Source organism: Pelodiscus sinensis, chromosome 23 (genome assembly GCF_052426305.1).
Source record: "Pelodiscus sinensis isolate ZL-2025 chromosome 23, ASM5242630v1, whole genome shotgun sequence".
NCBI classification, from domain to species: domain Eukaryota; kingdom Metazoa; phylum Chordata; order Testudines; family Trionychidae; genus Pelodiscus; species Pelodiscus sinensis.
In genome coordinates, this window is record NC_143074.1 from 22,155,249 (window position 1) to 22,180,595 (window position 25,347).

The 25,347-nt window shown below is 56.7% G+C and overlaps 1 protein-coding gene across 3 annotated transcripts in view; it reads left to right on the forward strand.

Moving 5' to 3' along the window:
• The first annotated feature begins 3,522 nt into the window (after positions 1 to 3,522).
• The window catches only part of PHF19 (PHD finger protein 19), a 35,526-nt gene continuing 13,701 nt past the window's right edge, over positions 3,523 to 25,347 (forward strand). The window contains exons 1-11 of one of the 3 annotated variants that reach the window (XM_075905495.2): positions 3,523 to 3,791; positions 7,242 to 7,445; positions 9,378 to 9,459; positions 13,794 to 13,889; positions 15,499 to 15,599; positions 17,720 to 17,868; positions 18,560 to 18,655; positions 19,410 to 19,478; positions 21,317 to 21,437; positions 24,119 to 24,186; positions 24,403 to 24,573. In XM_075905495.2, the coding sequence (XP_075761610.1) occupies positions 7,257 to 7,445; positions 9,378 to 9,459; positions 13,794 to 13,889; positions 15,499 to 15,599; positions 17,720 to 17,868; positions 18,560 to 18,655; positions 19,410 to 19,478; positions 21,317 to 21,437; positions 24,119 to 24,186; positions 24,403 to 24,573 (1,142 nt within the window). In that variant the 5' untranslated portion in view covers positions 3,523 to 3,791; positions 7,242 to 7,256. Of the gene's footprint in view, positions 3,792 to 4,059; positions 4,311 to 7,241; positions 7,446 to 9,377; positions 9,460 to 13,793; positions 13,890 to 15,498; positions 15,600 to 17,719; positions 17,869 to 18,559; positions 18,656 to 19,409; positions 19,479 to 21,316; positions 21,438 to 24,118; positions 24,187 to 24,402; positions 24,574 to 25,347 lie in introns of those variants that run through there. The other 2 variants (XM_089772852.1, XM_075905494.2) reach the window with 2 other exon arrangements.

Below are 25,347 nucleotides of genomic sequence, written 5' to 3' on the forward strand. Positions count from 1 at the left end.
ATGTCTATACTGGCAGCTTCTTGTGCAAAAACATCTTGCACAAGGGTTCTTGTGCAAGAAGCCTTGTGCAAGAACAAGTCCACACTGCCATGTCCGAGATGTGCTTTTGCTCAAGAGCATCCATGGCAGTGTGGACGCCCTCTTGCGCAAGAAAGCTCTTTTAGCCATAGGGCTTTCTTGTGCAAGAAACACCTGCCGCGTGTTCACACTGCCCTCTTGCGCAAGAGCTGTTGTGCAAGAAGGCTTACACTTGTAAAAAAAAAAGAGCATAGCTCTTGCACAAGAAGCCCTCTCTTACCATGCGTACGGTAAATCTTCTTGCGCAAGAGCGGGCGGGCAGTGTGGACGCTCTGCGGGTCCTTGTGCAAGAACCTGCCAGTGTAGACACACTAGTGTGGTTACTGAGCAATGCAAACTGTACCGAGACCACATCAATAGTTAAGACCGAGAGACCTCTATAGCATGGGCTGAGAGGCAGCTGGCTTTTAGCTCAGCAGGTAGAGGCTCCTATGCTTTGCTTCAGAGGTCCCAGGTTCAAACCCAAGTGGTGGTGTTCCAAAAACAGAACAGAAGCAAGCAGGGAGAAAAATTAATTCACACTGAGAATTGGAGTCTGAACAACTTATAGTACAAATGTGCAGTCCTGGATTTGCATCCACTTGAGACAGGGAAAGAATTATACACTGGGCAATGGACTTTTACATACACTATTGATCGTGGGATCCATATTTTCATGATCTTTGCAAGGCCGCTTTGGCTGGGGAAGGAAATTAATAACACTTAGACCAGAGTGTATTGCATTAGGTTTGTCTATGTCCCTTTTATACCCTACAAATTGTAGACTGTCTAAGGACAATAGAAATATTTCTCTTTTGATTAGACCGACTACAAGGACTTTCTTGTCTCTCAAAAGAGCAATCAAGAGGCTGTTTGTGAGAGCTTAAAAGTGTCTCTAAATAATTCTGTATTACGGTGGTTAAGTTTGGCGGGTAACATGCTTACTCTTTTTGATCCTTTGTACTGTTGACTAGCGTTTTGACATCCCGCATGTTTAAAATGTGACCTATTCTCAAGAAGGTTGGGTTTAATTTTCCCCTCTTCGTTTGATGTCTTTCTTTACCAAGATGTTTAATGGCCTGTAATATTACTGCACTTTGCTTTAGAGTCTATTATTCTAACCTCTGAAATCACAAACGTTTTAAAGCTTTGTGACTCTGACACTGTAAGCAAAGCTTGTCCTGTTATTTTCCTGCATACACACTCTTCAATACTTACTTGCAAAAAAAGGCAACACCTGCCTTCATGAGTAATGTTCACATCTCAATATTTTTGTGGAATGTTTTAATAAATTCTAGTATCACAGAAATACTAAGAAAACAACATTTCCCCCTGTGTCATTTTAACCATGCCTGGAGGAACTATTTGTTTTAAGCATATGTGATGAGGAATGCATAATACTGGAGAAAATCTGATTGAATGCCTATTGGCTGATGTGATTAAAGTCACTTAGGCCAGGTCTACACTAAAGGAAAGGTTGACTTACGATATGCAACTACGTTAATTACATAGCTGGAGTTGAAGTATCTTAAATCGCGTTTTCACGTCATCCCTGCAACTCGGGGAGGTGGACGGGAGCAAATGCTTCTATCAGGTTCCCTTACGCCCCATGAAGATCAAGAGTGCCAGTGTTGAGGGGGAAGCCCTCTCCGTTCAAACCTGAGTCTTCCCCATAGTGTAAAAAGGGCCTTACTGACTTAAGTGGACTTTGGATCAAGCCATAAGCCAAGAATCAGCTTTCTACTAGAAAGCATCTCCCATCCGTTCCACACAGTAGTTAAATGAGTTTTTAATATATCTGCCTCTTAACTGACCCCAGAGCACATATTGTAACAATATCAGAAAGTTCAGATTCTCAGGTCAGTGTTATAATGCTGGCTGGTACTCCTGAAAGCAGTTGCTTTTTGCAGCAATTTCCATTAAATAGCAAATTCTTATACTCCAGTATCCTGAAATAGCATTGCAGTGTAGACATATATATATATATATATATATATATATATATATATATATATATATATATATATATTTATATATTTTTGTTAGTCTCTAAAGCAGTAGTCCCCAACATGGTGCCCACGGCCACCATGGCATTTGTGGGTGCCCGCCAAGTGCTCGGGGCTGGCCCTGCCCTGGGCGCGTGGCGCATGTGCAGTGCCGGAGCTGGCCCCGGGCGCATGGCGCACGGGGAGCGCTGGCCCTGGGAGCGCGGCGAATTGGCCGCCTGCTCTCCGGGTGCGTGGCTATGGGGAGCACTGGCCCCAGGCACACGGCGAATTGGCCACCCCGGCCCCTGGGCGTGCGGCTATGGGGGGGGGCGCCGGCCCCGGGAGCGTGGCAAATTGGCATCCCCGCTCCCGGGCATGCAGCTGTGGGGGGGGGGGTGCCAGCTTTGGGTGCTCGGCTATGGGGGGGTGCTGGCCCTGGGTGCATGGCTCTGCAGGATGCTGGCCCAGGCTTGCTGCAAATGGGAGGCCCCGCGGCACATAGAGTTGCTGGCCCCAGGCAGGTGGCTCATGGGGGTGTGGCGTATGTGCGGCCCCGCCCCCGGGTGCGTGAGTGTCCCCGCCCTCTGGTGCCTGGAAGGCGAACGGCCACGCCCCCTGGCACCTGTCCGCTTCCAATGGTTGGGGACCACTGCTCTAAAGGCATGTCTATGGGTGCATCTACACAGCACCTTAAAGTCGAAATCAGCGATGCAATTTGCGTCTCTTACCTCAAATCTCATTTGAAATTTGGTGCGTCTACACAACGCTATTTTGAAATAACGCGCTCTTTGGAGCCATCCCTTATCCCTCCTGCAGCGAGGTTTACCGGGATGGCGAAATAGCACGCCCGTTATTTCGAAAAATATTTTGAAATAACAGGCGGCTTGTGTAGACCCGGAGTAGCTATTTTGGGGTACCACTGGTACCCCAAAATAGCCTTGCTGTGTAGCTGTTCCCGAGACATAGGCATGTCTGCATTAGGTAGGTGGAGATAACAAGGCAAGTGTCCACCCTGTTGTTTCCAAATAACCCTGCTTGGGCAGAGGAGCAGCGCTAGTTCGGAGTGGCTCTTTCCAGAGTTAGGATTTGGAAATCGCTCCCTAGGGGAGCCGTGCCCCAAGGGGCTACAGGACTACTGGAGCGGGGGTGGGGGTGCGTGGGGGGGACACACGTGTTTCTGCGGGGCTGGCTGCCCTCTCCGGGTGCAGGTGCCTGGGAGCGTGTGTCCTTGCTGCGGGTGTGTGTGTGGGGGGGGGGGGGTGCGCACCCCTGTCTGTGCAGCCCAGCGTGGGCGTGCACGCGTGTCCGCGGGGCTGCACCTGCGGCTCTCTCTGACCGGGGGGGGGGGAGCACCCACGTGGGCGCGCGCGGCGTGGGCTGGCCTCGCAGCCCCCCCCTCCCCTGCCCCCCGCCCACGCCGCGGGCCCCAGCCGGCCGCCCGCTCCCTTTAAAGGCAGGCGGGCGGCGGGAGCTGCCGGGGCTGCGGGCGCTGCCTGGCTTCCTGCAGGAGGGAGCCGGGCGGGGGAGGCGGAGGGGCCCCGTGCTAATTACATAAGCAAAACGTAAATAATTCGCGGGAAAAAGTGAAAAAGATGGCGCCCCGCAGCACCCGCCCGCAGCGCCGCTAAGCGGGGGCAGCATGGGGGGGACCCGGCGCCCCGGGCTCTGAGCCGCCCGCCGGCAGCGCCCGCAGCCCCCGCCCGTAGCCCCCCATGCGGCGCTGAGCCCGACGGACTTGGCGGAGCGGTAAGGGGGGGGCGATGGGGCCGCGGGGGGGCCGGCTGCAGCGATCTGCCGCTGCGGGTTGGCTGGGGGGGGGTCTGCGCTTGGAGATCCAGGGGAGACGGAAGCTTCCCCCCCCCCCCCACTGACTTTTCTTGACTTTTATTTTGTTAGGGTGACTCGATTTTTTTCGGGGGGGGGGGGCGTCGCCTGGGGCGGAACCGGCTTCCTCCTGGTGGGATACGGGGGGGGCATGCCAAAATAAAATCTCCCCCCCCCCCGCCCGATTGGGAGTTCAGGCACGTTGGCTGCCGGAGCAGAGCGGCGAGGCATCCGCGGGAGCCAACGTGGGAGCCGCGTCCCTGTCCCACGGAAGTTTGGGTCCCGCGTGTGGGCGAGTCGGCCCCCGCCCCTGCCCCGCGGGGCTGACCCCGGCCGGGCCGGCCCGTGCCTATCTCACCCTCCCCCCCCCCAAAAAAATGCATTTTATTTTGAATGTGTTTGAATCAGCCAATCACAGCTCGGGGGGCGCCCGGCTCCGAGGTAAGCGCACGCTGGAGAGGGGCGTTGGCAGCGGGGGCTGGGCAGAATTTTTTGGGGGGTGGGTGGAGCTGGTTGCATCCCTCTCCCCACATTTATAGGGCTGCCCCGTCTGGGGGGGGGCTTGGGGCCCCGTCGGATGCGCCCTCCCGCTCCCGTCGGGGGCGGCTGGTGGATTGGCGGGGGAACCTGCCGGTGCTGCAGCCGGACGCTTCCCGGGGCGGCCCTGGCTCGTGTCATGCCCCTGCTGCGCCCTAGTCTGGCCCCGGCTGCGGGGCTGGCTCCCGCACTGCGTCGCCCCCTGGCGCCAGAGGCCGCCCGGCTGGGGACGGAGCGCGGGGCGCTTTGCAGCCGCGTCCTTCCCGAAAGGGGGATTCATGGCTCTGGAATGTAGCAGCGGCTCTGACGCGCCTCCGCCTGGCAGCGACTTTCCATCTGCAGGCGGCCGGGGCGGAGGCAAACCCTCCTTTTGAACTTGACTGCAAGGAGAGAGGGCGACTCCCTGGGCCCGGCTGCTGCTCCTGCCTTGTGCATCTTGTCGATGGTAGGCAAAGCCCAGCCTTTACCCTGGGCACCCCGGGGAGTGACTGGCCTGGCCCCCTTGCGCTCCAGCACCTATGGAGCAAGCGGGGAGTGTGTGAGTGTCACTTCTAGGAGGAACCCAGCTTGGCTTGGCTAGGACCAATTGTCAGTCACTTCTTCCTCTCCTCCTTCCTGGGCTCTCGTGTGGACGCCCAGGAAGGATTTGCATTGCAGGGGAGTATCTGGCAATGCCGATGGGAGAAGATTGCACGACATTCTTCCCGCTCCTGCTTTGGCAAACTTTTCACCGATGTGCAAGCTTTGCCTGGGATTAGTAGCTGTACTAATAGCTAATGGCTGGATTCCTATACTCTCCCTGTTGGGTAGCATCTGACTTCACAAATGATCCGGTGAGATCTCAGTGAGGCTAGAGTTGCAGGAACAAGCACAGATACACAACTTGAATTTTTGCCCTGAAACTGGACTGGGCGGGGAGGGGAGTAAGATGGGGAAAGGAAAAAAAATCCTATTCAGATGTTACTTTGTACATGCTCTCTGCACTTCCTAGTTCTGTCCTGGAGCACAGACACCAAGACAAGGAAGGCTGCTCTCTAAGAGTATCCAGCTTAGTGCTATAGACTCAAGTTCAGAGAGCTGGGAAGAGAAACCTTCAAAATGCAGTTTGTCCACTATGGGTGGGTGGGAGTTTCCAAATGCCCTCCTATGCACTGTAACTCCGGTACTTGCAGTCTAGCTCAGAATAATAGCAGTACTTAATTTACTAAATTTGGCCAAGCCAAATTCCCATTGAAGTCAGTGGGTGTTTTCCTATTGACTAAAGGGGAAACTGAATCAGGTCCTAATATCATGGTCTGATTTCAAAAGGAAATAATTCAGAAGGTGACTTGCATTAAGAACAGAAGACTGGCCATACTGGGTCAGACCAAAGGTCCTTCTAGCCCAGTATCCTGTCTGCTGACAGTGGCCAGCACCAGGTGCCCCAGAGGGGATGGACCGAAGACAATGATCAAGCAATTTGTCTTCTGCCATCCTTCTCCAGCCTCTGACAAAGGCCAGGGGCACCATTCCTAACCCCCTGGCTAATAGCCTTTTATGGATCTAACCTCCATGAATTTATCTAGCTCTTTTTTAAACTCTGTTTTAGTCTTCACAGCCTCCTCTGGCAAGGAGTTCCACAGGTTGACTGTGTGCTGTGTGAAGAAGAACTTTGTTTTATTTGTTTTAAACCTGCTATCCATTACTTTAATTTGGTGTCCTCTAGTTCTTATATTATGGGAACAAGTAAATAATTTTTCTTTATTCACCTTCTCCATTCCACTCATGATTTTATGGAGGGGGAGAATAAAGAAAAGTTATTTACTTGTTCCCATAATATAAGAACTGGCATGTAGTGGCTCATGGATGTGCTTTTTGCGGGATTAGCTTAGCTTGGCTGTATTTGGGCAGAATTACCTTAACGTTAGTTGGGAATCTCGCTAACCACTAGAATTTGTCTCCCAGAAGCTGTAAACCTTATTGGTAGCTTGTAGGGTGTGCTCCTGTATTCATGTTTGTGTGCAAAGTCCCAAGGGTAAAACACATTGAGTTGTTTATATTTTAAATCAATTCCAGGACATGAAGAGAGCAGTTTCATAATTAAAGGGACAGTATCAAGATGAAAATCCTGTATCACTTGATTTTGTCTTACCTGCATTTACTAATGATATCAGTGATTTGTTTAAAACCTGATGCCATTTGTTTACTTTTGTTTACTTTTTGCATTTCACTCCATTAAGAGAGTGAAACTCAGCTGGTCAGGATCACTTTCTGTTTATAGTCAGTTTAATTTTCATGCTGGTACGTTGGTCCAATGCTCTTGGGTTTCGGGAGTTTATTAAAAAGTGCATAGGAATGTTGAATTGCAATTCACAGAAATAAAAAGCAAATTCTGTCCACCCTTCAAACACGTACCTTTTGACCACAGTATTTCAGAGCTGAGGGAGCCTTATGAAAGGGATAATATCAGAGGAACTCTTCTCTCTGTTCATTATTATCTGATCTGGTTCACTTTTACCTGGGCTTTGCTCACTGAAGACTCGTACAACTTCTGTTTTCCCAGATTAGGGGCCTCCGGTTCTAAAAACATAAGCTTGAGTGAAATGGGTGACTATTAACCAACACTGAGGCAGGTTCATCAGCTTCCTTTTATGACCCTGCCCCCGCTATAGTGTGAAACCTGAGTGGGTTTCACACTAGCAATAATGCCATGATCTGCATAAGGGTGCTGACGTTGCAGCCCTTCCAGAGACAAAACTCCCTGTGATGGAAGAACTTTGCCTAATTAAGGATGGTGAGATGGGTGCCAATGGAGAACTTGCATGATCAAAACTAGCTTTTCCCTGTGTCGTGCAGTGTCGGCCGGGGCTCATGGAGAACGGCACGCGCAACCCAAGCCTCCGAGATGTCTACACGGCTGCCAGCCACCGGCCACAAGCAGCGGTCGCCTCTTCCACAAACAGGAGCGGCTACAAAGATCTGATGGTCAAACTGACCGAGGGGCAGTATGTGCTGTGCAGGTGGACTGATGGACTCTATTACCTTGGCAAGATCAAGAGGGTAAAGTGGGCGTTCAAAGTCCTATTCAGTCTGACATGGTTCCTTGGATTCCGGAGACGTGCTCGAATTGGAACCTATAGCCAAAGCAGTGTTTCTTAAACTTTTTATGACTGAGGAACACCAAACAATACTTTTGTTTTATGCGGAACACCAAGGATTTTTGGTTGGGGGGGAGGGGAGAGGTCGGGGAGGAAAAAGTTATTGAGCAAAAAAAAAAAAAAAAAAAAGTTGCCTGCCCCTTTAAGGACGGCCATTTTGAAGTCTGCTGTTCTCCACGGCACACCTCCAACTGCCTTGTGGCGCCACGGAACACAGTTTAAGAAACACTGATCCAAAGGCTCCAGGTGCTATGGGGAGTGGGGAAGGGGTGGAATCTGAACGGAACATCCCAGCAGATCCCAACCCCGATATCTCAACTGTGGCAGAGACCCAGATCCTGCCTTCAAGGGCCCCCCAACTTCAGCTGTTGTGAAATCTGGATCAAGGTCCTGGTTTGGGTGAATGGGTCCGTCCCTTTATAAAGGGTGAAATAGGCGCCCTTTGCTCTGCCCACACGAGGTCTGTCCTGGGTTCACTTCCTAGTGCAGCAGTTTTCAATTTTTTTTTCCCGCATGACCCAGTTGAAGAACATTTTTGGTGCTGCGACCCCACATCATTTGACTAGAGCGTGGGCTCCAGGGTGGGGCTGAGGAGAGTTCGGGGCTGCAGGAGGGGGCTCCGGCTTTGTGGGTGGGGCAGGGGCTGACCTTGAGCGGCTCCTGGTCAGTGGTGCAGCAGGGGGGCTAAGGCAGCTTCCTGCCTCTCCTGGCCCTGCAGACCATGCTGCACCCCAGCCAATGGGAGCGCAGAGGTAGTGCATGGAGCCTTGTGCGCTCCCCTTCCCCCTCCCCAACTAGGAGCCGGGCCTGTTGCTGGCCGTGTCCAGGGCGCAGCGCAGTCTGAAGTGCGGGACAGGCAGGGAGCTGCCTTATCCCCCCACTGCTCACCTGATCCCCCAGCAGCAATGAGACCCAGCGCCTGACATTCCTGGGCATGACCCCTAGTTTGAAAACCCCCTAGCCTAAGGGTTTCCCGGTTATCCCCTGAAGTTTCCTTCACAGAGGCCTGATCCCTGCAAATCTGTCCGGAGGTTTGTTAGACTCCAAGAGCAACGCCCCTCCACGCAGACAAGTCCCCAGTCCTAGCGTCTACTCTCTCGGTCCCTTAAAATAGCATCTCTCACGGGTGTCGGGCATTTCTGTTTCTAATCCTGATAGCAACCACAGAGCCTAGCAAACCTTAGGGTAAGCCTGTGTGCTCTGAATGCCTCTTGGGAATTGAGGGAGACGGTGGGTTGAGGAAATCTCAGAAAATGAAGGTGATCTGGGTTTGTCCCATTTCTCCAAATTGCGTCTCTCTTCCTTTCTTATTAAACACAGCTGGAAGTTCAACATTGTGTGTTTCTGATGGGGAAGTCGTGGTGTTTAAATTTTTCCAGCCATGTGCAGAATAAATTTTGTTCTGTGCACCAATGCATGTGCTGATGTGCACCACCCATAGAAACACACTGCCAGCTGTGGCTGCTCTGCTAATCAGCTGGGCGGCATTTGACACTCTCCCGGGTGGTCCCCCATGAGCTCCTCTCACCGGGAGCCCTGAAGCAGACCGTCATCGTGTTCGTGGGCTCCTCAGCGGGGACCCCACAGGCTAGCTGAGCATGGAAACAAACACCCCCCCCCCCCCCCCGTCGTGGTGGCACTCTACGGTGGGGTGGGCGCGGGCAGCGTTGGTTCTCAGGGCTGTCAGTCAGGCGCCCCTCGCCTCCGCCGAGTGCAGCGTAACCTCCGGCGGGTTCCCTGCGGACACGTGGCGGGCAGGACGGGGCGCGTTTCAAAAAGCTGCTTACAGCGAGGGGGGAGAAATTTGCAGCTGACGTCTCTCTTGTCTGCGCAGGTCAGTGGCTCCAAGCAGAGCTGCCTTGTGACCTTCGAAGATAACTCCAAGTACTGGGTCCTCTGGAAGGATATTCAGCATGGTGAGTGATGCTGTGGTCTCTTCCCCTGCCTGGCAGGGACCACGCCCAACGGGGGCTCAGCTCCGCCTGCTCGTAGGGATGGAGCTGAAGGTCCCCAAACCTCCCTTTTTGTCTCCTCTTCCTGGAGAGGCGTCCCGCCGTGAGACTTGTTTATCCAGCGCTAGCTCTGGGATCTCCTGGAATCTCTGTCACCAAGCAGGGATGCCTGGTTGGATAGAAGGTTTTGGTGTAACACAGGTGTGATGACCCAGTGAAAGAAGGGCCCATGCAGCCGTATGGTCTAGCCACCCGTCTCCTTCGGGCAGGATCTTTATTCCCTCCCTGTAGGATTTCTTCCCCTCTCCTAGCTGCAAGAGGAAGGGGTCATTGCAAATACATAAGAACATAAGAACGGCCGTACTGGGTCAGACCAAAGGTCCATCTAGCCCAGTATCCTGTCTGCCGACAGTGGCCAGCACCAGGTGCCCCAGAGAGGGTGGACCGAAGACAATGATCAAGCGATTTGTCTCCTACCATCCCTCTCCAGCCTCTGACAAACAGAGGCCAGGGACACCAATTCTATCCCCTGGCTAATAGCCTTTTATGGACCTAACCTCCATGAAATTATCTAGCTTCTCTTTAAACTCTGTTATAGTCCCAGCCTCCTCTGGCAAGGAGTTCCACAGGTTGACTACATGCTGTGTGAAGAACTTTCTTTTATTAGTTTAAAACCTGCTACCCATTAATTTCATTTGGTGTCCTCGAGTTCTTCTATTATGGGAACTAATAAATAACTTTTCTTCATCCGCCCTCTCCACACCACTCATGATTTTATATACCTCCATATAAAATATATATACTGTGGGTTGAACCTCTCTAGTCCTGAACCCTCTGGTCCGGAAGAGGGATGTTAAATTGTGGTTAATCAGCTAATCGAGGAGTTGATGGAATTTCCATCAACTACTCGAAGAGTCGTTAAGGCGGGAGGAGCACTTGCTAACCCCGCAGTGGCTCTGCAGTTTAAATGTAGTAGGAGCAACCCAGCAGGGGTAGCTCCCCGGGGCAGCATGAACCGGGGCCGAATAGTCCCAGTTTGTGCCGGCTATGGGACTCTGTGGTTCTTCCTTCTCCCCTCCCCGCCCCTGCACCACAGAGACTCGCTTTTAAGCTGGCTCCCCCCAAAGTGGGCTCCTGCTCTCGCCCCCCCTCCCAGCCCCCGCTTCCTCTGACACAGAGGCAGCAAAGGTGGGGGGAAAGCGAGTAGCCGACTCAACTACCTGATAAGCATATGCTTATCGGGTAAGTCAGCTATTCCCTTAGATTCCTAGTCTGGAAACATCCGTGTTCCGGCATGATTTTCGTTAGCTGGATGTTCACTTAGCATGGTTATCATGTTGCCGTAGTAGCAGCTGTGGCGGCCAGGAGCCCCGAGTCCTCTAGAATCATAGAACATCGAAACTGGAAGGGACCTCGAGAGGCATTGAGTCGAGTCCCAAGCCCCCACGGCAGGACCAAACACCGTCTAGATCATCCCTGACAGGTGTCTGTCCAACCTGCTCTTAAATATCTCCAGTGATGGAGATTCCACAACCTCCCAGGGCAATTTATTCCAGTGTTTAACCAACCTAACAGGAACTTTTTCCTAATGTCCAACTGGTGTGTCTAGACTACAGGGTTTTGTCGACAAAAGTGGACGTTTGTCGACAAAACTATACCTGCGTCTACACTACTGCCGAATTCTGTCAACATAACGTTGACAGAACTCGGCAGTTTTGTCGACGGTGGTAAACCTCATTCTACGAGGAAAAATGCCTTTTGTCGACAGAGTCCTGTTGACAGAAGGCGTTATTACATCTACGCTGTTCTTTGCGTCTACACTCATGTCGACAAAGCGGCTTGCTTTGTCGACAGAACCGGATGTAGTCTAGATACTCTTTGTCGACAGAGGCTGTGTTGACAATATCTGTCAACGTAGCCTCTGTCAACAAGTCTGTAGTCTAGACGTAAGTCTCCCCTGCTGCAACTTAAGCCCATTGCTTCTTGTCCTGTCATCAGAGGCCAAGGGGAACAATTTTTCTCCCTCCTCTTTATAACACCCTTTTAGATACTTGAAAAACGCTATCCTGTCCCCTCTCAGTCTTCTTTTTTCTAAACTAAACAAGCCCAGTTCTTTGTGTTCCCTCCTAGGTCATGTTCTCTAGACCTTTAATCCTTTTTGTTGCTCTTCTCTGGACCCTCTTCAATTCCCCGCACTGGGCCCTGTGGTAATTGACCCTTCTCTCCTCTGTCGGCTTCCATATAATAATGTGCTTCTGAGATGGGGCGTGGCTTTTATAAAGCGCCCGTCTGCCCTTCCTCCCACCCTTTGACGTGTTTTCCTCTTTTAAACCGAATGTGCAGGAATAGTTTCTTCTTCCCTGAAGTGGGGATGGAGCAGGTGTTTGTACCGCTAGCGCTACTTAAACGTCGATTTTGGGACAGGAAGTGACGGGGAATACCAGGCCCTGCCGTTGCTATGGACACAGGTTGTTGGCTATGGCGCTGACCCAGAGCGGTCTCTATGCGCAGGTGATGGAATCTGCCCTTGGCGGAGTTTGCGTTCGGAGTGTGGGTTGTGCATGTGCTGCCTGCCTACGCCGACGGGTCTCCCGCCCGCCCCCGTTTAAGCGGTTCACCAATTAGCTGATTAAACGGGATTTGTCATCTCTGCTTGTTCATCCCTTTGGGTGAAGGATGCATGTCACGGGCTTTGCAAAGGGTCGTGACTATGGGATGAACTCTTCCGCCACAGAAATCGTTCTTCCTTGCACCTGTGCCTAGCAAGAACAAAGCGAGGAAGAGACGTATGGCCCATGGGAGTCAAGGGGAGTTTTATTCAGAACATACAAATGCTTTCTCAGTGGATATCCTTTGGCTTTACCCTGGTGTGTGAGAGATGAGAAGCCGGCCCATAGATCCTGTTTATGGGCTGCCTTAGAACAGAAGTCTTGATTATTTTTATTACAGTCTCTCCCCCCTCCTCCCCCCCCCCCAAAAAAAGCTTTTAATCATACTGCTCGTGGACGTTTGGCTGTATCTCCACCACCGTGTGACATGGGACTGACATGTGTTTTTGTTTTTTTCCACTCCAATTTTCTGGCTGAGCTCTAAGCAAACATCATTTTTTTGCCAAGTCTAGCGGAGGGGTGGGGGGAAAAGGGGGACAAGATCTGCTGGCTCTGGGCCCACAGGTCCGTTCTTAGCTGGACTTTGTGTGGGCGAGCCTGGCTGGGTCGCAGGTGCTCCTCCCTGGGAGTGAGAGAGTTGGAAACCGAATCTCCTTCTTCGGGGAGGATGGGGAGGAGGTTCTTCTGACCCAAAGTGGCAGCTGAATGGAAGGACGCGCCGGGGTGCAAGGGGATTCTGGGACGGGGTCGGTTCTCGCCTGCTGACGTGCCCGCACAGAGAGAGAATTGCTGGGGAGCTGGTAGGGTAGTGGTAGAGCGAGGCAAAGAACTTAGGAGTCACTCGGGTTCTTTCCTTTAACCGTCCTAGGGGACTGTGCCCCCTGCTTGTGGTACTCGCCACCCCCCACCTCTGGGGATAGGCAGGCCCAGCTCTTCCTCCCCCCATCCCCCCACCGGCCCCAGCCTCTCTCACCCTTCGCGGCCCCCCCTTCTCCCCCTCCCCCACCCGCCTCCTCCCGCGTGAGGGAGCCCAGGCCTCTGGCGCCTCTCCCGTCCCCCGTGCGGCCAGCCTGGGCCCCTCTGAGGTGGGGAGAGAGGGGAAGTGGTCACAGCCAGGCTGTGCCTCTCAGTCCCCCCTCCCCTCAAACCTTCCCCCGCAGCCAACCCAGGCCTCTTGTCCTCCCTCTGGCCTGCAGAGAAGGGCTGGGGCAACGCAGGCCGCATTCTGACCGAATGGGGTTTGCAGCAGGGAGGGAGGAGGCCGGGGGGCTGACAGGAGAGGGACTGCGGGACGCAGAGTGTCATGGAGTCCCTCTGTCGTCCTGCAGGCAAAGGGTATTTTTTAAGAGAGAGAGAGAATTTGGAGCGTGTGTGTGTGATTGGTTGTGTGATTTCGCTGGTACCAATGTTCCCTGTAAGATGAGCTCGTAGGTGGCCATCCAGAAGCGATCCAGGTGCTGCCCAGCTGATTAGCAGAGCACCCACCGCTGGCAGCAGGTGCGCCTATTGGTGGGGCACACCCACGCATGCCTCAGTGCACATAATAAAATTGATTCCACACATGGATGGGAAAAAACGAGAGGGACATTTGGCTGACCGACTCTCTTCCCCCACCCCCTCCCGGGTGTTTTTGGGCAAGGTGTGTACTGCGAAGGCTCTGACCCCCTGGCCTGTCTTGCTCTCTTTCAGCTGGTGTCCCCGGAGAAGAGCCCAAGTGCAACATCTGCCTGGGAAAGACCTCGGGACCCCTGAACGAAATCCTCATCTGTGGCAAATGCGGGCTAGGTAAGAGCGTCCCCAGGCGGCGTGTGATGCCCCCTGGAGGGCGGAAAGCGCTGGTGCAGATTCTGATGCTCCTGCCCAACTGCAGAGGGGCCCAGGATCCGTGCTGCAGAGGGACCCTGGATCCGTGCTGCAGAGGGACCCAGGATCCGTGCTGCAGAGGGACCCTGGATCTGTGCTGCAGAGGGACCCTGGATCTGTGCTGCAGAGGGACCCAGGATCCGTGCTGCAGAGGGACCCAGGATCCGTGCTGCAGAGGGACCCAGGATCCGTGCTGCAGAGGGACCCAGGATCCGTGCTGCAGAGGGACCCTGGATCCGTGCTGCAGAGGGACCCTGGATCCGTGCTGCAGAGGGACCCAGGATCCTTGCTTCCCCCTGCAGAGCCCGGCCGCCTGGCTTCCCCCTTTCTGGCTGACCAGTAGCTTTCAGTTTTGTGTTTTCCGGCACTGAAGGGCCACGGTGTCGCTGCTCGGGAGGGCAGGAGAAAACGACCTGGGCACCCCTTATCTGAGAGCAGCAGACCAAGATGGAGGAGTCCGGGGGCCACTCCTCCCCTGTTACACTCAGCTGATACTTGCCCGGAGTTGATTCCTAAGGGATCCCTGGTGAACAGAGCAGGCTCTTTCCCCCAGGCGGGACCAAGTGGACGCACAGTGGAAACAGGGCAGTCCCTGAAAGCCTGGTGTCCAACATGGCCGCTCCGGCAGAATTCCCATTGGCTTTGGGGGTCCCAGGATGGCTGCCGGCTGGGTTAGAACGGCAGAAAGCAGCTGCGGAGTGACGTGACCTTTGGCTGGGGGCTGAGTGCGTGTGTGTTTAGGGCCGCGGTGTCCGACCAGTTCTGTAGCGAACTAGCCACACTCCACTGGCCAAATAGCCCCGTGTGGCTAGCGTGTTGGACACCTCCGGTTTAGGGGAACGATGGGGGGCGGGCTGCAGGGGCTGCATGTACATAGGAGGAGGAGTGAGAGGGTGCATGGGGGACGTTGAGGGGGATGATTGGGGGGGTGTATCTGGCAGCATAGGCGACTGGTGCCTGTGTGGGGGGAGGGAGTGCAGGGAGGGCCTCCCAGAGGGTCATTTGGGGGCACCCCATTTACCAATTAAAATAGAGGCAGAGGGGGATGGTGCAGCTCCGAGTGCTCCCACGAGTCGCCCGTGGTTGGCAGGATGAGTAGGTGTGCGAGGGGTGGGCGTGTTTCCAGGGCGTGGGGGGGTGGCTAATGTTTCCTCTCAGTTCATTGACCCCCCCCCCCCCCCGCCCACTCCGGTTTCCATGGCTCCAATGCACCAGCGGTGGCCAAGCTGCGCCCGTAATGCTGGAGGGGCGGCTAACGTTTCCTCTCAGTTCATTGACCCCCCCCCCCCACACACACACACTCCGGTTTCCATGGCTCCAATGCACCAGCGGCGGCCGAGCTGCGCCCGTAACGCTGGAGGCGCATCGAGAACCTGGCGCTATCCAATCGGGGCGGCGGGATCCCATTCCCTCCGTGTGTGTGGCCGGGCCCCACCTGTGCACGCACCGCCCCCGCCTTCTCGCTGGCCAGCGAGTCTCCGTGCGTCCACAGGCCCGTGGCGCTCTGTACCCCTGACTCTCCCTCCTCTAGGGTACCACCAGCAGTGCCACATCCCGGTGGTGGGCAGCAGCGACGGCCCCGTGCTGACGCCATGGTTTTGTCGCAGATGTATCTTTGCCCTGGCTGTCCGGGTGAGTGTGGGGGGGGGTCTGTGCTCCCCGTCCTGCGCCGCAGGGCTCTGCTCCCCTTCCGGTGCTGTGGGGGCCACGGCCCCAAATTGGCTCCTTCCCTCCCGGGGGCGGCCAACCCAACAGGAACCTGCCCCGCTGGGCAGGTATCAGCGCATGGCTGAGGGCTCGGTGCTTGTTGTAGAGGGCGGCTGGGCAGGAAAGGGGCGGGGAGCCTGCCTTGGGTCGGGGACGCTGACCTGCAGAAAATTCAGTCGGGGGCCATGCACAAGTGAGAAGCGCAAAAAAAAACCCCAAGCCCTCCACTGAGGTGGCCCCGGACTGAGGAGAAAGATGCTCCCCTTATTCCCTTCACACACTGGAGCCTGGGGGGCGGGGGGGGGGGGGGGGCAGGCTAGAACATCAGAACGGCCACACTGGGTCAGAGCAAAAACCCATCTAGCCCAGTGACCTGTCTGCCGACAGGGGCCAGTGCCGGGTGCCCCAGAGGGAGAGAACACAACAGGGAATCCTCACATGATCCCTCCTGTCACCCATTTCCAGACAAACAGAGGCTAGGGACACCATTCCTACCCATCCTGGCTAATAGTCATTGACGGACTTAACCTCCATTAATTTATCTAGCTCTTTTTTGAACCCTGTCAAAGTCCTGGCCTTCACAACCTCCTGTGGCGAGGAGTTCCACAGGTTGACGGTGCGCTGTGTGAAGAAAAACGCCCCTTTGTTCGTTTTAAACCTGCTGCCTGTTCATTTCATGTGGTGATCCCTAGTTCGGGATTTAGTAGATTTTGTTGCGCCCCCCCCCCCTTCACTCCCCCGGGCTCTGGGACCAAAATGAGGGGTGGGTGGAAGAGAGGGGGCTGCTGGGATGCCGGCTTGGGGAGGAAAAGTGCAAGAGGGAGCTGGGAGGGGAGCTCCAAGCCTCAGGGGCTGGAGTCAGGCAAGCGGGGGGCCATATCCGGCCCCTGGGCCTTAAGTTTCCCACCCCTTTGGGACTGATAGCATAGGGGGAGCTTGCACCCGTCGGCACAGGGCTACAAGGGAGCCAGCTTGCGTCGGGGCTGCTGGTTCAGCACCCGCTGCCCATCCTGCCTTGTGCCCCATGGGCCGCTGTAGGGCACAGAATCCTAAGGCTTCACCCCGGCTGGGCTCCCCATGGGGGGCGGGGAGTCTGTGCCTGGCAGGGGGGACCTGCTGTGCTGAGGGAATTTACCAGTGGGGGGTGCAGGGGAGCCTTTCACACCAGCCCAGGGGAAAGGGACTTAACCCTGTGGTCCCTGCCTCCATGGCGAGCTCCTTCACGGCAGCTGCCTTCCCATTCGCTCCGGCTCCTGTCAGCGGCCAGACGGCCCCCGGGGGACCCTCGTTGCTACTGGTGTCTGTCGGGCGTACAGGGCAGCGCTGGGGCTAAGCCACAGAGTGTCGGGGGGGGAGCGTCGCCAGGCCTGTGCCAATGGGATGAGAGACTCGGATCCCTGCTCTCGCTGCCCTGGGGGACTGTATCCCATTATGGATTGCTGCTCCCTTCCTGGGGGCCCACCCGCTGCCCTTTAAAGGGGCTATGCCGACCCTCTGATTGGGACGGAGCAGGCCCTTTTAAGACATTTCTTGCTCGGGAACCCAGCGGTGGTTGTCGCTGCGGCGGCGGTCGCTCCGGTGACCGTCGGTCGACGCAAACTCCCGGCCGATGGAACGCTAGGGGATTGCCTGTACTGACAGCGGAGCCCTGGGGAATTCGGGAAGGCAGTGACAGGGGAAGAGCCGTCGTCTCGGATACATACGGCTGAGCTGACGCTGGGATCAGCAGCAGGAGCGTCTGGCAGGAGCAGCAGTCGTGCAGCCTGGCACGCCTCCTGCACCTTTGTTAGACGGGGCACATTGGGCTTGACCCTCGTGGAGTTGTTGCCACGCTTCTCGGGGCGGGAGCCCATTTTGCAGGTGGGAAAACTGAGGCCCGGAGAGGGGCAGCCCCTGCCGGCAGCCTCGGGCTCGTCGAGTGGCAGAGCACTCTGACTCTCACCCATGTGGCCCCCAAACTCGGGGCCCGAGCCTGTGTCCTGCCCCTCCTCCCAGGCTTCCTCGCCCCTGGCTGTGCTGACCCCATGTTCTGGTTGGCCCTGCAGAAAGGGGGTGCCCTGAAGAAGGGAGCCATCGCCAGGACGCTGCACGCCGTCAAGATGGTGCTGTCCTACAACCCGGAGCAGCTGGAGTGGGATTCCCTGCACAGGACCAACCAGCAGCAGTGCTACTGTTACTGCGGGGGGCCTGGCGAGTAAGGCCCCGACTTCCCGCACTGCGCTCGGGTTTGACTGCGGCTGTTCGAGAACAGACGTAATGGTGTGACACCCCCCTCGGGTACCGCCGGGTCCTGGCCGGCTCCACTGGGCATGTGCAGCAGCCCATCGGGAGAGCCCCAACCTGGCGATTCCAGCCTAAATAGACAGGCAAAGGCTGCGTGACTATCCCTGCTCTATAGACCGGGCACAGAGCGACGGGTCTGCCCACGAACGCAGAGGAAACCTGTTAGCCAGCCTGGAACCCGTGTCCTGGTCCGTTGCCTTAACCACTAGGCCACCCTCCCTTGGGCCAGCGTGAGGTCGGTCAGTCCCCAGGGATGGCTTTTCTGAGCTGATGTCTTTGCCTCCTTCGAAAACTCCCTTTTAATGTAACTGTCGGTGGGTTTTCTAGCACAGCCCTTTCCTGCACCGTGGCACCCCCACACCCCACAGGCCTGCGTCTCCCCGGCCCTGCGCCTCGCACCCTCATGCCCACCAGCGTCGGAGGGGGTAGGCAGTTCTGCTCCCCCCCCCTCCATTTTGCACACTGACTTCCCCCTGGTGTCGACGCCTGCCCCACACGCAGGGCGAGCGCGACGTCCCCGCTCACCCGGAGGGCGCCACGTAGAACAAGGGTGACTAGCCGCCGCCCCTGCGCGAGGGCTCACGCCCGGCCTCTCTCCCCAGATGGTACCTGAAGATGCTCCAGTGCTACAGCTGCCGGCAGTGGTTCCACGAGGCCTGCACGCAGTGCCTTAGCGACCCCATGATGTTCGGAGACCGGTACGTCCTTCCCTGGCTGTTTGGCGCCGTGCGCCCCGGAGGGTTGGGCGAGAGTTGTGCCTGGGTGGTGTGTGTGTGCGGACAAAGCCCCCTGTTGGGTCTTCTCTAGCTGGGGGCGGGGGCCCATCCCCTGGGGAGGGACGGTAGCTGGGAGAGGGCCCCTCAAACCCTTCTTACCCTCCTGCCCAGGGCAGGGAGACGCGCTTGGCTGAGAGGATCACGGTGCTCCGGCAGCCTGGGCCATGCCACGCCAGGGCAGAGGCAGGCAGACGAGCCCCTAGTAGCTCCCCCCGCCCCGGGGTCCTGGTGGTGCACATCACAACCATGCGCGGTGGGCAGAGGAGAGTGCCACGATGGCTGAGAGGCAGCCTAGCAGGCAAAGGGGACGCGTCGGTTCCTCTCTCGTGGGCCCCTCTCTCCCCCAGCTCTGGCTGACCCGAAGGTCTGAATCGCTGGAAGGAAGGGAGCCGGGGCAGGACCCCGGAAGAGGCTGGAGGAGGGAGGGAACCCTGCAAGCTTTGCCCAGGAGAGCCGAGTGACGTGGTTTGCCAAGAGAACCCAGCCTGGCCTGCCCGGGGGGTTGATTCTAGCCCGGACGTTGCCCCCGCTGCGAGCGGAGACTCCTGCCGCAGCGCCGAGCCCCACTGCCCCTCGGGGAGGGTGGGCTGGGGGCTGCCCCTCCCCAAGCCAGACCCTCGGGTTGTGAGAGGCTCCCCCGCCCATCCCCCGCCTCACCCTGCCTCTCTCTCCCTAGGTTCTATGTCTTCTTCTGCACGGTGTGTAACCAGGGCCCCGAGTACATCAAGCGCCTGCCCTTGCGCTGGTAAGAGTCAGCTCTGAGCCGCCTTGGGGCCAAGGGCTCGGGGCTCCCCGCGGGCGGCGTGAAACCCGCTGTCCTGGGCTGCCGGCCTCTGCCGGGGTGCTCTCCGGCGCTCCTGGAGCTGCCGGGTCTCCAAAGCGTCTCCATGTGGCCCCGGGCCGTGATGGTCCCTTGGTAGCCAAGCAGCTGTCCCCGCTGCAGCCGGGCGAGGGCATCGCCTTGGTGTGGGGCTGCTGCAGAGAAGGAGGGCTCGGCTTTGGGGGCAGGGGGAGTGGAGTACGTAGCAGCAAGGCTAGGAACCGCTGCTCAGGCCTTAGATTCCCCACCCCGGCCTTCTGTAACTGGGGACATGGAAAGGCAGCCAGGACCTATTGGTACGTGACTAGGAGCCTCTGCGGCCAGCCGTCCCCCTTCTGCGCTTTGGTTCTGACGTTCGATCAGCCGGGAACGCCCCTCTCCTCCACCTTCCCTGTAGCACGTGGCCGAACCGGCCCAAAAGCCAGAACACGAGGCCTGAATCCTGGCGCTGCAGGTTAGCGACCCAGCAGGACTCGGACGTTTCAGCACAGGGCAAATCTGAAGGGTTTGGCCAGACAGGGCTGCCTCACGGCCCCTTACTTCTGTTTTCTGGCTCCCCTTGGACGGCTTTAAACCGGCCCTTTGGCTGGTCCTCGAATCCACCGCTGTGCTTGTGCACAGTCATACACTTGTGCTTGTGCACGTACAGTCGACCCGCTAGGACTCTCCAGACCCGCCCAGCATCTACAGTGGGGATCTCTGTCCGTCGCCCAGCCAGCGGCCCATGCTGCAGATCAGCACAGTCGAGTCTCCCGACGTTCTCCGGAGTCCAGGGTGCAGCCCCGGGTTTCCGTTTCCGTCTAGCGGGCAGTAGGGATGTCCGATCCCATTGGAAACATGAACCGGTTAAACGTTCAGTCCACCAGGATCCCGTGGGCAGGCCCAGTAGGGCTGGTGCATCCCCTGACCCGTGGCGAGGCATGGTGGGCCCGGCTGGGTTGGATGCCCCCCGCCGTGGCACTGTGGGCTGCTCCGGCCAGGCTGGACTGGGCAAAAGGGGGGTTCTCTAACTAAACAGAGCCTGCTTCGGCCAGGCCAGGCCCATCACACTGTGGGCAGGGGAGTGGGGGCTGCTCTGGCCAGGCTGGGCTGCTGGTTAACTGCTTACCTGGTAGGGGGTGATACTTACCAGGTAACTGGTTAACCCTTTACCTCGCTAACAGGCAGGTCAGGGAGAGGCCATATCTGCTGCAGCTGCAGGAAGGACAGGCGCTTGGCTGTCAGCCGGGTAGGACTCCCTTGGGCTCTGAGGTCTGCTGGGTGGGTCGCGTGGCGTAGGAGCAGAGACTGGCCGGAGCGGGGAGAAGGCCGCTGCCACGGCGGTGGCCACGCTGGTACCAGAGGAGAAGGCAGCTGCCACGGCGGTGGCCACGCCGGCGCCAGAGGAGAAGGCCGCTGCCACGGCGGTGGCCACGCCGGCGCCAGAGGAGAAGGCCGCTGCCACGGCGGTGGCCACGCCGGCGCCAGAGGAGAAGGCCGCTGCCACGGCGGTGGCCACGCCGGCACCAGAGGAGAAGGCCGCTGCCACGGCGGTGGCCATGCCGGCGCCAGAGGAGAAGGCCGCTGCCACAGCGGTGGCCATGCCGGCGCCAGAGGAGAAGGCCGCTGCCACGGCGGTGGCCACGCCGGCGCCAGAGGAGAAGGCCGGCGCCAGAAGCTCAGGGTTGCAAACCTGCCGCACGTGCAAGAGGCTCTGAAAGCTGCCCCTGGCCTGCTTGGGACCTGCAGCGTCTCACCGGCGTCTGTTCCCTTGGCTCCCACAGGGTTGACGTTGTCCACCTGGCCCTCTACAACCTGGGCGTGCAGAGCAAGAAGAAGTACTTTGACTTTGAGGAGATCCTGGCCTTCGTGAACCACCACTGGGATCCTTTGCAGCTCGGGAAGGTAAATGCAGGGGACCCGGGTCCGACCTGGGATGGCAGCTAGGACAGCCGGCGGTAGGGGACCATAAAAGCCCAGAGAGCCAGGCTGGCTCCTGAGGAAACGGGGCCAGGCTGTCCTTGGGAGCCTCCAGTCCTGTCTGCTCAGACAGCACCCGGGGCGGCTGGCGGGCGAGGGATGACTGCAGGCGTTGAATAGTGAGGGCGCAAGGGGATGAGCCGGGATTCGTGGCTCTCGGGCTGGCTGTCGGTGCGGAGGGGCAGTTGAATGGCAGAGGATTGGCGCGTGGGCAGGGGGGAGGGACAATTTCCGCCTTTCTGCGCCCTTCCTCCGAGGGCACGATGGAGAGGAGAGAAAACCGCCTTTGCCTGACGCTTCCTTGCGGGTCCTGGCGATTTCATAGAATCCCAGGGCGGGCAGAGACCTCCGGAGTCAGCGCATCCAGCCTCCTGCCCACAGCAGGGCCAACCCAACTCAATCATCCCAGCCAGGGCTTAAACACCACGGCTACGTCTACACTGGCCCCTTTTCCGGAAGGGGCATGTAAATTTCATGAGTCGTAGTAGGGAAATCCGCGGGGGATTTAAATATCCCCCGCGGCATTTAAATAAAAATGTCCGCCGCTTTTTTCCGGCTTTTAAAAAAGCCGGAAAAGAGCGTCTACACTGGCCCCGATCCTCCGGAAAAAGCGCCCTTTTCCGGAGGCTCTTATTCCTACTTTGAAGTAGGAATAAGAGCCTCCGGAAAAGGGCGCTTTTGAAGTAGGAATAAGAGCCTCCGGAAAAGGGCGCTTTTTCCGGAGGATCGGGGCCAGTGTAGACGCTCTTTTCCGGCTTTTTTAAAAGCCGGAAAAAAGCAGCGGACATTTTTATTTAAATGCCGCGGGGGATATTTAAATCCCCCGCGGATTTCCCTACTACGACTCATGAAATTTACATGCCCCTTCCGGAAAAGGGGCCAGTGTAGACGAGCCCCACCAGGGATGGAGATTCCACCCCCTCCCTCGGGAACCCAGCCCAGGGCTCCCCCGCTCTCCTGGGGAAATAATTTTCCTGGAACTTGACACCAGCGCTCCTTGTTTGTTGTCTGTCCCCACTTTGCCACAGAGGGGTGGACTTTGTGGCACTGGGTGGACTTGGTTTGTTGCCCACTTAGAAGCAAATCAGAAGCAGGTGTTTGTACAAGGTGCCCAGGTACTACAGAGTAGGGATGTAAAGGGTTAACTGGGAATCCTTCGCCTTACCGGCATGTCTACTGGGGTAGCCAGTGCCTGGCCAGAGCAGAACCCTGCTGTGGTGTGCCGTGGCCGTGGTATTTAACTAGTTAAACATAGGCTGTGTCTAGACTGGCAAGTTTTTCCGCAAAAGCAGTTGCCAGCTGTCTACACTGGCCGCTTGAATTTCCGCAAGAACACTGACGATCTCATGTAAGAAATCAGTGCTTCTTGCGGAAATACTATGCTGCTCCCGTTGGGGCAAAAGTCCCTTTCACGCAAAGCTTTTGCGCAAAAGGGCCAGTGTAGACAGCACAGATTTGTTTTGCGCAAAAAAGCCCCGATTGCGAAAATGGCGATCGGGGCTTTTTTGCGCAAAAGCACATCTAGATCGGCCACGGACGCTTTTCTGCCAAAAGCGCTTTTGCGCAAAAGCCTCCGTGCCAATCTAGACGCTCTTTTCCGCAAATGCTTTTAACGGAAAACTTTTTTCCGTTAAAAGCATTTGCGGAAAATCATGCCAGTCAAGGACAAAGCCATAGAGTTTAACCAGTTAATATTTCAAACGGGATTTTCCATTCCTACTACGGAGCTGGTGGTAACCGTTGAGTCAATGAGGCAGGGTGACCAGGGAGTCAGAGGGCACCTGGCTGGGGCATTACCAGGGACAGGACGGGACGGGACAGCCAACACCCAGGCCGCTGTGGTGCAAGGCAGGCTAACAGACACCCTGAAGTTAAGGTGGTGGGGTGCATTCTGGCATGGCCTAGGGGTTTCGGCCTGTCCCTGGAGAACTCCCAGTAGCCTCCCCGTTCCACCCGCTCCCTGGCGTGGATTCAGGTCGGGCAGATCTCTGGCCGGCAGCAGAGCGGGCCTTATAGGTTCAGGCGTTGATGGTAGATCTGCTGGAATCCCCATGGCATCTGCTTTATGGGGCAGGACTGCTGGGGAAGGGTTGCTTAGCCGTGGCAACGTTGCCCCCATATCCTAGCCTCCCCACAGCAGCCTGGGGGGGCAGACCCAGAGGGCAACGGACTAGCCTGGCTTTGCTGTCCAGGGCTCGGTGAGGTGCAGGAAGTTGGATCGGTCCTGCCGTGGGCAGGGGGCTGGACTTGATGACCTCCTGAGGTCTCTTCCAGCCCTAGGATTCCAAATCCAATCATCATTCATCGAGCAAAGCAAGGGGCAGGATTGTAAGCGCCCCAGGAACGCGGATGAGGCAAATCCAGCCGGCTGATGGCTGGAGAGTGAACGCGTTTGCATCTGGGCTGTCTCCGGGGTTTTGTTGCTTGTGCGTGTCTGAGCTTTACGATCAAACCGGCTTCGGTCGGGCGTGTGACGTGGGCTCCCCGCTCTGGTTAAGTTCTGAACAACCGCGGTGACTGCTGAGCTCGGCAGCCAGCCTGTGCTCTGTGCTTTGATCGCCTGCTCGCGGGACTGACATGACCTCTTGGCCAATGCTTTATCCCAGCTGACTGGTACCCCGGCCTCGGAACGCGCGTCGCACCTGCTCAACGCGCTCAACAGCTACAAAAGCAGGTGAGCTCGGGCGAGGGGGCTGTGGGATGCAACACTTCTAGTTCAAGCAGGAGTGGAAAATGTGGAAGGGCTGACGTGATTGGGTTTGATGGGCGGTGTGGAAGAGGGGGGTCGTTTTGCGTGGGGGGGGGGGACGGAGTTGTAACTGAGAACTCCCATTCAGAGCTTTAAACTGGCTCCTTTGTGGGGTTGGGGGGGTTCTTCTCTGCCCTCTAGATTTCTGTGCGGTAAGGAAATCAAGAAGAAGAAATGCATCTTTCGCCTGCGCATTCGTGTCCCGCCAAACCCCCCGAGCAAGCTCCTGCCAGAGAAAGTACCAGGCTTGGGCGAGAATGGCGCTTCGGAGCTGAAGAAGAGGGGAAAAAGCAAATACGCCCATAAAAATGGGTCTGTGTCCACACTTTCATTTCCTGCTAGCCCCCCCCCCCCCCCGCCCTCGAATCTGACTCCCCCAGGAACCCTTAGAGCTTTCCCGCCGTAGAACGTCTGCTTGTCTTAAACGCCGCCACCGAAATGATCAGGAATGGGGGGCCCTGGACTATGAACCGTTCCTCGGGTCTGTCCCTGCAGCTACAGCAAAGCTTGATCATTGTTTCCTGTTTCACAACATACAGAGACCAATAGATAAATAGGCCAATGGTGGGAAGATAGGAGCTGCTATAGAGAATGTTTCTATAGAGAACTTTTTTCTGGGTGTCTGGCTGGTGAGTCTTGCCCACATGCTCAGGGTTCAGCTGTTTGACATATTTGGGGTCGGGAAGGAATTTTCCTCCAGGGTAGATTGGCAGAGGCCCTGGAGGTTTTTCGCCTTCCTCTGTAGCATGGGGCACGGGTCACTTGCGGGAGGATTCTCTGCATCTTGGGGTCTTTGAACCATCGTTTCGAGGACTTCAATATCTGAGATAGAGGTGAGAGGATTATTCTAGCAGTGGGTGGGTGAGATTCGGTGGCCTGCATTGTGCAGGGGGTCAGACTAGACAGTGGTCTCCAACCTTTTTACACCCAAGATCACTTTTGAAATGACAGACCAAGCCAAGATCTACCGCCCCGCCCCTTCCTTGAAGCCCCGCCCTCTCTCTTCTCCTCCTCTCCATCACTTGCTATCCCCAATCCTTATACTGCTACTTTAAAAAAAAATTCCCACCATTCCTCGCAGCTACT